This window comes from Macrotis lagotis, chromosome 4 (assembly GCF_037893015.1).
Source record: "Macrotis lagotis isolate mMagLag1 chromosome 4, bilby.v1.9.chrom.fasta, whole genome shotgun sequence".
Lineage (NCBI taxonomy): Eukaryota > Metazoa > Chordata > Mammalia > Peramelemorphia > Peramelidae > Macrotis > Macrotis lagotis.
This window is the reverse complement of record NC_133661.1, coordinates 8,275,710-8,288,858: the sequence shown is the minus strand read 5'-3', so window position 1 is coordinate 8,288,858 and position 13,149 is coordinate 8,275,710. Positions and strand designations below refer to the sequence as shown.

General features: G+C 42.0%; 2 protein-coding genes across 5 annotated transcripts in view; one reads left to right on the top strand and one right to left on the bottom strand.

The window, feature by feature from the left end:
* INSYN2A (inhibitory synaptic factor 2A) overlaps positions 1-4,651 on the bottom strand; it is a 50,294-nt gene extending 45,643 nt beyond the window's left edge. The window contains exon 1 of the mRNA XM_074232177.1: positions 3,453-4,651. Within this exon, the coding sequence (XP_074088278.1) occupies positions 3,453-4,651 (1,199 nt within the window). The remainder of the gene's footprint in view (positions 1-3,452) is intronic.
* The window catches only part of DOCK1 (dedicator of cytokinesis 1), a 519,930-nt gene that overhangs the window by 231,634 nt on the left and 275,147 nt on the right, over positions 1-13,149 (top strand). The gene's annotated exons all lie outside the window — the stretch shown is intronic.

Sequence of the window (13,149 nt, the reverse complement as noted above, 5' to 3'; positions counted from 1 at the left end):
TACTATACCCTGCCTAGCTCATGCTGTCCTTACCATTATTTATTGTCCTGCTTACCCTAGAACTGACAAAAATGTCTTCGTATCCCCCTGCACCCAATCTCCATGAATTATAGTAAGGGTTCAGTTTCATTGAATGAACCTAATTCTGTGATCAATGACCAAAATGCCTAGAGCTTTTGGGACTTCTTGGAGAAAGTCTATTCTTCAAAATGGCTATGGAATGAGCATTCAGGAAATTACAAAAAGTAATTAACCCCCCCCCAAATTACCAAAAGTAGAAGGGAGAAAACATAAGAGAAGGCCTGGCACCTTCTGATGTTACATGGGAGCCCCTGAAATGGGAAACGTCTTGCCCAAGATCCCAGAGCTAATAGTCACTCACTGCAACCTTCCAGAGTTTAGAGAGAGATCCCAACCCTCTAACAAGTTATAACCTTTTCTTAAACATCGAGGGTCCCCTCACTCCCTGTTGAGCCAGACCATTTCTACTGGGGATAATGCTGCTTTTTTGGAATGCAATTAATTTTCAGGGTAAAAGATTCTTTAATTCTTTGTTTCACATGCTAAATTAGACTAGAGAAAGGAGGAATAATGAAAAACCTGAGTAGAACAAGGAGAGCAAGTGCATTTGTAATGGAAGAAAGCCCCAGTATGGTGGCTTTAAGCTTTGTTTTTCATCCTTCCCCAAGATATATGTAGCAATTTATTTACAAAATTAAAAGTAACTTAAATTCTTGAATTCAGTTAAAAGTTCACAACACAAATCTACCTCTGTGATAGCCAGCTACGTCCTTGTCTCTGTTCATGGTGCAGAAATGGCAGACCTGGCATTTCTGAGCCTGAGCTTCTGGCTCTCTGTGCTAAGCTGCCTGTTCTTGTCCATCAAGCCCCACTGACAGCTTAGTTTCACTGCAGAGTCACTGGACTTAGAATCCGAAGGCTCTGCCTTTGAATCTTGGCTCTGCTCTGTACAGCTTCTATGGCCTTGGACAAATCTCTGTCTGGGGATCATCTCTGGTAAAGGGACCTGCTCCTGCTGCTGCTACTCATTCTAGCACATGCACCAGTCTGTTTTCCATAGAAGCAAAAGTTAGAAATGATTCTGCTTTAACAATCTGTTTGTGAAGTCCAGAATTTGCAGGATGATGGCGATTTGGGCGTCTGAATGCATTTCTAGTTCTTGGCACTGAAGAGACCCTTACTAAGAGTTTGTTCGATGAATATCCAGATTTTCTGCTAGCATCATCCTGTATCTAGTGTGTGGTTGTTTGATTGGGTCCACTTAAGACTTTGATCTCATAATGTATCTTGAATACAGACTCCAGGGATAAAGCTTCCTACTTCAAGTGTTTATATATGAAAAATGTGGTCAGAGTTCTAATTTGGAAGTACTGGAGCATGCTGTATTGCATTCTCCAAATTTAACCTCTCTTTAGTCAGTTGTTCCACCCCCAAACTCACTATGTGTGCATGGGTGCACAGTCCCTCTTCTTTTCTACTCAAAAATCTGTTGGTCTATTTTATTATGGGCACTATTTTTGTCCTAAGGCTTGGCTGGAAGGTTCTGTGATCTGGGGTGAGTAATTTAGGAGACATAGAAAAACGTGCTCATTAAAGTCATTTTGAAAACATGTTCAATATACAATCGAGTTTGATCCTCCATCACATCATTCCCGTGAGATAATAGCTCACAGAAATGATTCTCCTCATTTTACAGATGTAGGTAGTGAAGAAAAGGAGAGAACAAGCTAGTCCTTTGGACTTACTCCAGTTCCTATACAATATAAGTGGCAGCCCTGGGCCACAAAGCTCAGACATCTGCCTCCACAGCCATTGACCTCTTCTACATCACATACGTCCACATCGATAGCCTTGTGTAATTGAAAAGCCCAAGATTTGGAAACTGTGGACTTGGGTTTCAATCCTAACTCTGCCATTTATCTTTGTGACCTTAGGCAAGGGGCTGGACCTCTCTAAGCTTCATTGACCTCACTGCTTAGCTGAAGAATACATAACTTCGAAAGTTCCTTTTAACTCTGAATCTCTAATCTTAAGTTTTGAAAGTGGGATTTCAACCATGATTCTGATTTCATCTTTTTTTTAGCCTCAGGACAATGGGGCTACGGTCAGGGATTGGATAGGAAGAATGTTTCCCAAGCCTGGGCTGTGTAATGATGTGTCTAATCCTAACTTTCCTTCCCCTGAATGCTCTCTTCCACCAAGGTTTCTTTTCTCTGAATTTCTATGGCCTTCCTTATTCAGCAACCAACTCACTTTTTTTGGTATATCCTTTGTCTCTCTTATTCTCTCCTTCTCCTCCTCCTTTTTAGCCTTCCCCAAGGATTGATCTCTCTCCCAGTGCTACTTGTTAAATTTGATTTAATCCATTGAACATTTATTAAGACCTGGTATTCTGTTAAACTCTAGACATAACCAGAGGAAAGCCAAATAGTGACTGACTGCAAGCAGCTTACATTCTCCTTCTTTTAACCAGGGATGCTCTCTTTCCTTGCCCATAACACACCACATCTTTCCATGTGTGTTCCTGCCATCACAATAGCTCAAGGTGTCATCAAAACTTGCTCAAGATTTGTACTGTTATTATCAAGGAATTCCCATGTGCTTAGAAACCATTGCAATGATTAACTAAGTCTCTCCTGGAGAGTTCTACTAGACTATAAAATTATAGAAGATACCAAATGGAGTTGAGTTTTCCCAGATCATGTTGACAGAGAAGAATCAATAATGCCCCACTAACTCCATTCTTTGGCTATTCTGCTTAATTTGTAAAGCTCACTTTCATTGCCTTTCTGTCAAAGAGCTATGGTCTCCTCCACATTACTGGCTGGAGAAATGGCATCAGACTTTCAATAAATATATTACTGTGTCTCATGTAGTTTTGAAGCACAGCCTCAAAATTCTTGTGCATTCAACATTTTCTCAATTTCTACTATGGGACACACATTGTGAGAAGAGCTGTGGCTACCAAATGAAAGGGAAACACAAGATGTTAATTCCTACTGCACTATAAGAATTGTGCATTTGTGTTTTTTTTAATGTGATTCCTTACAGAGAAATTCATCGTTACTTTAGAACTGGTGGTTTGGGGCATACGTATTAGTGTATATATAGTAAATAAGGTCATTGTCTTAATCCCAAGTTCCTAATTGCATAAGAAGAAAGAAAAACAATTCATTTGGCATATATGAGGACAATCAAATTTTTAAAAAGACAGACAAATGAGCAAGTTTCAACGCTATTATGCCATTGTTTCTAGCCATTTCAGATCCCTGAATAAAAAAATGCAGGCATAATAACCATGTGGAAGAAAGTGGCCCCTTAGCTTCCTTATTGATTGGGGCTTTTAAAATGCAACATGGATCTGAGAAGGGTGATATTGTACAGTAATCACAGGAGTAAGACCCGTAGAATACATGTTGGTTTGTACATACCCTTCCCGATGAGCCTCTCCCTTTTCCAACTCCTGGATCACACCCAGTAGCACTTTGATCGTTTCCTGGCTGGAGCTGATCAAGTTTTCCATCATCTGAAGCTGTGCTTTCAAGTCTATTACTTCTGTGTGAGGCACAATTTCACGGCATTCTTCACTCACCGCCACGGCCGTCTGGCAAGGCAGATTCTCGTCGATCGGAGAGACATTTCTCTGAAGGGTCTGCTCATGACATTCAGTTGATGGGCACTCTGCTTGTGTGGGACAGGCTTGGGCATTTTCTGCCTGGGGGTGGAGTCCATTCACATGCCCACTTCTCTTTCTCTCCTCCTCTATGACTGGGCACAGGGACCATTCACTCTCTGCTGCAGAGTTTGGCAAGGTAGGCTCAGTGGCTTGGGAACCAGACGCAGGTAAATAAACAGTCGCTACTTCGGTCTTAAACACTCTGCCTTGTGCTGATGGATGGGCATCCTCAACATCTGGCAGTGTTTTGTCTTGTTTTGCCTTGTCATATGGCTGGTGTTCAGACTCTTCAGAAGCCGGGTCAGTGGAGTTTTGAAGACGAGGGCCTTTAACACAGCTGTACAGATCAGGGTTTTTACAGGATTCTAAACAGGAGTCACTAGGAGCCCGGTCAACGGCATTCATGTGTTCATCAGACTGGGCTATCGAGTCCCGGGCCTTTTGCTCCCCAACTGTCTTGCTGCTCTGAGCAGCCTCCCCTGAGTTTTGCCCATCACTCTGATCCTGGACATCCAATAGAAATCCATTGTTTTGACCCTTGAAAGTGTTGACTGCCTGGCTGCCCTTAATGAGAGTGCCTTTTTTGCGATCCAGAGGGAATGTCTGGTAACACTTCTTCAGATCTGGGGAAGTCTGTACTCCCGTGCTCTTGGTCACATTAGGGATGGACCTCCGGGCAGGCACTGTCATATACTTGCGATAAGCAGCCGCTTTATAGGAGATGGGCTTGGTTTCCTTTCTGTCGGTCGGAGGCCCAGCAGCGAGCTGTCTGTCCCTTTGTTCACTCTGGGCCTCACAGATGTCTTTAAAGCGCACCTGAAGGGCTTTGTTTCTCTTCTTAATCTGCCGATTGGCATCCAGGGCATAGCGCATCTCCAAGGCCAGTGAAGCTGCTGGCTCCACTTCACTTTCTGAAGGTGTGAGTAAGCATTTGCCAGGTTCCTTACTCACCATGATTCCTGTATTTAAAAACAACACAGAGACTCAGTTACAGAGGGAATGGGCAGGGGGTAAGACACAATCAGCAAAAACTCATTTATCTTTGGAGGAAGGTATCAAGAACCACACACTATTCCCAGGTGAGACCAGCCTGATTGTGAAGGAGAAGCAGCCTGGCTGAGAACACTGAGCTGGCCGGCCTCAAATGTCTCTACAGTCATCGTGTTTACGTGGGCTTTCTGGGGGCCGGGGTGGGGGTGAGGGGGTGGGTTGGGGTTACACTATCTTTCTTTTCATGGCATTAGACAATCCCACTTTAATTCATTTATCAGACAGGCTATTGATATTCCTTGTTCTACTTCAGAAATTATCATTTCATATATGACTTCCTTAAAAAAAACAGATGGTTTACCAAATGCTATTTATTCCACTTGGACTTTCCTCTTTCTTGAACATGACATGATTAATTTGTCCTCGGATTCTAAGAACATTACCATTTCTGTGTACCAGAGTATCTGAGTACTCACTTCAGAGTCCACACATCTTTCCACCTCTCCCTCTAAAACAAGAGTGTTGGAGCTCTTTCAAATCACTAATTATGGTAAGATATGGAGGGATGTTAGTCATACCAAGTTCTCTTGATCAATATGGTGCAATGGAGAAAGGGGAACTATTTGGGGAGTTTATACACATTGTGAAATGGACTAGAAGGCTGAGGAGTCTTGAAAAAAATAACATTTTTGTGGGTTTCAGGATTTTTTCCTGAAAGAATAAATTTTCATATTTTCACCCATAACTCTATAAAATGAAAACAATTGTGGTAGTTTCTATACTTAAATACCTCTTCCCCACCTCACCCCCCCCCCAAATCTGAAGGCTTTGTGTTCATCATGCAAATTCATCCTGGGGAGTAGATGGAATGAGCCTGGGAGGCTGCAGGTGGCTGTCAAATCCTCTCAGGGAATACCCGCCGGGTAAATATGCCGTCTTTTTATGAGGCAGCTTCCCAGATGTTGGAGCACATGGAAAACCTTCCTTGAGTGTTTAAGCTTAAAGCAAGAAGATGTAGTTAAGTGTCTCAATTTTCAACAAAGACCCTGCTTCCTCCTTTTGTGGATGACAAAAATCTCTGGAAGAGCCAAAACTCTCATTCTTGGTATTGGAATTGTTGAACCTGCCTGGTTGGCATGTAGGCTATCTGAGGCCAAGGTGGCCAGCCAAAGCCCCATGTGGCACCTTGGGTGGAATACCACGGAACCGATGGGTGATGTGGTGGATAGAGCTCTGAGCCTTGTGTCAGGAAGACCTGAGTTCAGATCCTACCATGGACCCTGAGGAGCTGGGAGATTGACCCTGGACACGTCACTTAACCTCCACTCTTCCTCAGTTTCTTTAATTGTGAAATGAGGATAATAATAACACCTGCTTCCCAGGGATAATAAGATATATACAGACATGGCAGGTCCTTGGTGACAAAGCTTGGCAACTGCCAGGAGTGTTGAGGTTTAAGGCACCAAAGTTCCTTAGCACAAGCTCCCCATTTTGAAAGGATGTCTCTAATGCCCAGTAAGCTTTTAGTAAATCCTTTCACAGTTGAATTGAGTCCTCATTGTCAGTGAGGAAACTGAAGCAGAGTAAAGTAAAATGTTTTGGACAAACTATATCGAGAATTTGAACTCAGGTTTCAAACTCCAATCCAGCTATTTCCAAATGCATGGGATGATCATAGGGTTAGGGTGGGAAAAGGTCTAAATCCTTGCTCCATCTCTCTCTAGAATGAAACAAAATACCTTCCCCGAGCTGCATGGGGAGGACTCTGGGGAGAATCCAACTGCTCTCCTGAGAAAGGGGATTGAAGCCAAACACAAAACCTGCAACAGCTACAGTAGAGGCCAGTCCGAGAGTTCATGGGCACATGTCCCAGGCCCAGTGCTTCAAAGCAGCCCCTGCACTCAAGGAGCTTCCAGTGGAGGATTGGGTTCTGTCAGCAGCTTCTTAGATGAAGGACTAGTTATTCACATTAGGTTTTTTTTCTTTTTCTTTGTGTGTGTGTGTGTGTGTGTGTGTGTGTGTGTGTGTTCTCAGAACATGAGTTTCTAGAAGGTCAAGTAAAATTTCCAGCAGTTTGGATGTTTGCCTGATGTTTAAAAAGCAACAACCAAGACAAACAAACAAACATTTTATTTTATGACTAAGATAAATTAAGCATTTTATAAGTTCTGACATAAACAACTTAATCAGTGAACAGTTTGGAAGATAAATGAAAATTAACAATGTCTGGAGATTCTGCTATATAAAATTAGGGATGTGAGAAATCCTTTGAGACTGATCTTTGTTATGGTCTTTCTTCTTGGACTCTAAAAAGGGAGCAAAAAATCATGGAAATATAATATGTGGCACTGGTACATTGAAAAGCTTCAGTTGTTTCCATCATATGTTTGTTGGTCCAGAAACAAAAACACAGGTCAAAGCTTGAGTGATGAAGCCCAAAGAGATCAGCCAGCTGAAGGGGAAGAAAGGGGCATTTGTGCAGAGGGAGGGAGGCACCTGAGTTCCTTCAAGGTTTATCTCTAAAACTTTTTCCATCTGTACAACTACCCTATGAGGTATTTAATGCTTGATTGTGTTGATACATTTTACAGAGGAAGAAACTGAAGACCCAGACAGGTTAAGTGATTTGTTCAGAGCTACACTATTAATTCTAGCTATGATTTGGACCAAAGTCTCTTTCAGGCCCCTCCCCTGTCATCTTTCTTTTTCTTTTTTCTTTTTTTGAGTTACTTTGATATATTAGAAAAATACACATTGTTTTGGGGGTCTACTTGAAATTCCTGCCCTTACTACTTACTGCCCGTGTGACCTTGGGCATATTATATAACCTTCCTTTTTTTTCCCCTCATCTATAAAATGAGTCAGTTCTGCTAGGTGGCATGGAAAAACCTTTCATGCTCCATCTGTAATCATTTGATCTAGAGTTTGAAATGTAACCTGGTTTATGCATGTTGATGGGGTTGAGAGAAGTGGCTTCCTGTGTGAGACAGGTGATGGTAGAGTAAGAGTATTCCAATAGATGTGGTGGTTCAGTTGGGGAGGTAGGGCTGGGTACCTCTTGCTAGGGAACATCTCCCCTCATTCAGGGAAGGGCAGTGGGCTGCAGGCCCTTGAGAAAGACCCAAAGGTGAACCCTCATAGAAGGGATGAGAGCTCCAGAGTTCCCTTCTCCATCTCTTTCCTTCTTGTGTTCTGTGAGTCTTTCTCAATGTCTATTGCCTTCTACCTGAAGAAGGTCTGCATATGGGGGAAAGCTGAGAGGACATTTTTGCTAAAAGCAATTTACTGGTGATTTTTCAGCATTTTCCCTGCCATGACTGAAAAATGTGTGTCTGAATAAATTTGTCCTATCAGGCTATTCATCATGAACATTGCTAGCAAGTACCTGCAACCGACCATTGGTTTTGGAAAGTATTCTGAAGTCTGGACTCAGCAATCTTCTCTTGCTAATAAAGCAGTGTTAGATGTGGCAATTACTCATAGCAAGAGAAATTACAACCCACTGGTGAAACTTTGAAATATTGGAGAACTGATAAGTCAACCAGCAACCAGAGGAGGTCAGCCAGCACGGTGAAGGACCTCACCATCATTAGGGTGCAGGTTAGTTAGTCAAGGAAGATAGAGCAGAAAACTCTAGCAAAATAATCATGAAGTCTAAAGCCTTATCCCTTAAGGAAGAACCAGTGTGGGGAAAAGATTCATTCCTTGCAGTTATGTGATGCTATGTCCTTCCTGTCTGACCCTTAGAGAAACCTGTTTCTGACCTCCCTCAGCAAAAGACAGACACTAATTATGCCAGTGGGGGCAAGACCTCTTTAGATGAGACATTCTTTTCAGTTGGCACCTGCCTCCAAAATATATATCATCTCAACTGGAATATCTGAGTTCTAATCTTGCTTTCAAATACATACCAGTGAGTTATGAGACATGGAAAACTCACTTGAGTCCTCTCAATTTTAGTTTCCTCATCTATTAAATGATGGTAATAGCAAATCCCCCTTCCCATATTGTTATGAAAATCCAGTGAGATACTACCTGGGCAGCACTTTATCAACCTTAAAGCACAATAGAAATGCTAGTTTGGTCATTGATGATCATGATGGTGATGATGATGACGAATCCTGGTTTCCTTCTGGCCATGTAGTTACAGTTGGAGTTCCTAGAGACCTCCATATTTGTCATATAAAACTCTTTACAGCCTGGCTCCTAGCTAGATCTCATTCCCTCAACTATCCAGCAAAACTGACCTTTCTCCTGCCCCTTGCCCTTCTCCCACTGACCTCATAAGGCTCCCCTCCATGCCTCTTTCTCTCCCTCTCTACTTCCTGGAGTCTTAGGTTTCAAAGTTTGACCCAGAAGCAATTTCCCATTCTTCATGAGACCTTTGCTGAGATCTCAGCTGGGAGTGTCTGCTTCCCTCTTCCTTGAAATTCCATCTAGTATGGACCTTGAGTGACTCTGCATATACCTTTGTGTGTCAACATGTATTGTATTTATCCATGTTTACATGTACATGCACACACAATTACTTGTAACTGCTCTTTCTACTATTTTGTAAGCTCTGTTAAGTAAGGAAGTATTTTATTTTTGTCACTGTGTCCCCACCCCCTCACATTGCCTCTCCTGGCACAAATGACTCAGGAAATGTTTGTTCATTGCTTGCTTAATGCATGCATGCCAGCCAGGAAGATCTGCTAAAAGGCTGGAAGAGGGCGGGAGGGCTCCAGGAACTGCCCATATTGACTGAGTTTGGCTCATGATTCATTGGGACATTGTTCCTTCATGGATCATAGAAGATCCAGAGTTTTCTTCTGTTTGGCCCCTTAAGGCCACAATTGGAACCCTGGTTTGAATGTGGCCTGTGGCTAGTTTAGGCTTCAGAGAAAGAAGGGGTTCTCTTAACACTGACTCTGTGAAGCATTCTCAGGTGAGGTCTTCAAGCCAAGGTTCATTGATGTCTCACTTGTTCTGGGGTCAAAGGATTCTTTTTCTAGTACAGGTTGAACTTTGGAGCCTCAGAGTCTCTTTCCATGTCTGAGATTGTGTAGATATCTACTTTTTTTCCTTATTAGCAATAATCAAATAATGCCTTTGAGTTCAAATTTCTTTGAAGATACTGAGAAAGAGGTCCATTTTTTCCAACCTTTATATTGTCCTGATTTTACAAATAACAATGGGACTTGGGTAATTTGTTCTTTATAGAATTTCACAAGAATAAATTGCTGTTCTTGCAAGTTCATTACCCAGCCTTGGAAATAGTCCACATAAACATGTTTTAGGCCAAAACTCAATCCCCTTCCCAGTACTTATTCCATACATCTGATGGCCACAGGCATCCTTTCCTGTTGTTTACAATTATGAGGCTGTTTGTGTAAGAAACCCTCTGGGCCTTCTGCCTTTACTATATTTTTAAAATAACTAGAACATTGATTTTCCCTAGTTTTGTTTTGTTTATCATTTGATAGGGGATCAATTGCAGTAACATAGGGACAGCACTTTGGGCATCTCTAAAGAGCCAGAGAAATAGTAGCAAGGTTTGTCTTACTTAGAAGATCCACAGGATTTCATGATTCAGCATTTTGGACTTAACTTAGTCACTCTACAAGGTGGATTCTTTAAGATTTAGCATAGTCATGAGCCCATCTGGTGATGACATCTTCCCAACTTGGCTCAACTAGTCCTTGGAGAACAGAATCCTAGTTCAGCCTAAATCCTGATCCTAGCTGGGGAGTATCTGCCTTAATCTAGAATTTACTGGCTTTGCCCTTGAGAACCAAAGTCCCTCCAGTCTCACTCAGAGATGACGGTGTGTTTTCAAATCCATTCCAGTCAAACACAAGAATGTGACCAGTTCCTCTGGGCTTTACTTCAGTTCTTAAGAAGCTGTCTGAAAATGGTGCCATGAAAGCCAAGGGCTCTGGGAGGCAGCTGGACCAATACAAAGAAATCCTTTTGGTCTGTAACCTAACAATGAAGCGATGAACAGTTGATTTTCAAGCTATTTGAAAGAGAAGAGATCATAACATAGCAAAGGATTAGATAATGGTAGTTGTACTCCCCAAATAAGTGATCAAGCAGAGCCTGAAAGCTATGGACCTATATACTTTCTCATCCCTATAAAACCTTGAGCGATCTAAACATATATTCAATCCAGATCTCCTTGAAGAATAGAGGAGAGTGGAACAAGCAGACCTTTGTAGGTCATTTTGCACATGGTGTACTTTCAAAGTCACTATTCACTGTAATAGATCAAAAATGTAATACTTTGTTAGGTTGGAGTATTAAAAAATTTGACTTGGGAGAGTGAAATTCTGTCAGAGTCTCTTCCCATTTGGTATCTTCCTAGCATTGATTAAGATGGTACAGAATCTGTTAATAGAGGTAATCAGAAAGATCTTTAAGCAGTGATCCAAGCCATGAAGCATCATTCAGAATACCCCCCCATAGAAGTCTGCATGTGAGAGTGCTTCCCTAGATATGTTGTTGCCCTTCAGCTGATGTGTTCAGCCTCAGAGGACTGCCAAGATCCTCAGGAAGAAGGATTGAAGAGATGTAACCTGCCAGCTGGAGAAAACTCTTCCATGAAGCCATCAGTGCAGAGATTGTGAGCAGGAAGTATAGATGGACAGTGAGCTGCCCCCAGAATTAAAGAGGGACAAGTGAACAGTAGGCTTGATTGCAGTTTTTGCAAAGTTGTTAAAAATATTCTCCCAGTCATGTTTTATGGCTCCAAATGATAAATCCCATAATTTCTGAAGAATCAAACTTTGAGAGACACATGATGGGTAAAAGGTGGTTCAGCCCATTATGGACAATGAAGGAAAAGAAGTGGCAGAGAAGTGAAACTACTCCCCAGGAAATTTATGGCGAGAACAAGAAGTGGATCCATCATTCATAGTGCCAGAGAGAAAAATACCAGATGGGCTCACAGCTTACAGGGTGCACAGCATGCTGATCGACCTATAGGAATGACTCCTGAATGTTGAGTAGAAGATTTGCAGAGATGGAGAAGTTATGCATTGTGATTTGCTCTGCTAAATGAGATCGGGGTGTACTGGGGATAATGCTTGTTTTTGTTCGTAGTGGTGGTGGTGGTGATCCTGGTGGTCTAAATGATTTGACTCACCTCTCCAACAACTTTTTAAATGACTGGATTAGGAATTTCAACATTGAATGAATACTAGTGGAAACTGGATGCCCCTTCCTTCACTTTCCAGAAGAGAACACTTCCAATGAGTTAGGGTGAATTTCCTCTGATCAAGTGAAGGGAAAAAGTCAGGGACTGAAGTCAGGTCTTTCAACTCTGCAACTAACCCCACCATACAGTATCATTCTGTTGAACAAGGTGAATTTTTAACAAATGAATTCTGAAGTGGGACGTCGTGGTTCATCATGGGGTATGCGGTTAGGTACCTAGTAATTTCAGATTTGTGATGAATTAATAATACTGTTGATGTGCCAGCTCAAACTGAAGAATAGTGACCTCACAGGTCTATAGAGAAACATAAATATTTGTTTGTGGAAAACACTGAGATTATTAGACTAGCAGTATGAGCAGTTTCCAAAAGGTTGGACTTTATTGTTTTGCTAAAATTTTGAATAAATGGAAATCTAGTGAGAAGGAGGGCAAGCAGATCTAAAGTGGGGTATCAGAAGACCTGTGGAAGATCTCCAGGCCTTTGAATGGGGCTTTTATGGAAATTTCCTTGAAGGGCATGGCTAAGGTTGACCCAAGGGAAGAGGCCTGGATAGTTTAGGATTGACAGTGGTGGAGGGATCACTGACAGTAATTACAGGGAACAGTGAGTTTCAGAATCCATCAGACCTCATGATTCAATGGGACAACTCTCCATTAGCTCACTGACCAAGACTGGAGCCTAAATCAGCACAGGAAGGAGCCACATTTTGCTACTTCAGGTCTATTTCTTAAGCTTGGAATTGGGCCATATAATATGATGCCCCATAAGATGATGGAACAGAATCTAATTTGGAATGTCTAAACAGAGGGTGTTGCCAAGAAATGCCTCAATCCACACTGAGCCCAGAAGAGCTCACCAGTGCCTGGTCAGCAATCTGGATAGCCCAGAAAGGATTGTGGGGTTTTATCAGCATTCATGGTGGCTGATCCATGCTTAGGACACCTTGACGTCAGAGACACTGACTCCCATTTGAAATGAATTTGGCCAGCATTGTATTTCACGGGGGATCTGAATTTTGAGCCAAGGAAATGATAAAAAAAAAAAAAAAAACTACGGTAGTTATTTTTATATCAATGATGGACCAAAATGAAGAGACCTTCATTCAGAGACTTCCTCTGGGCTCAGAAAGAGTTAATACTGAAATGGGCTTCACTGGCATCCATTAATCAGAAATGGAGCTACCCTTCTTTGGGCACAAATCACAGCCAGTCTGGTATTTGTGAGGTTGATTATCCAGCTTAATCTACTCATATAATGAATAAG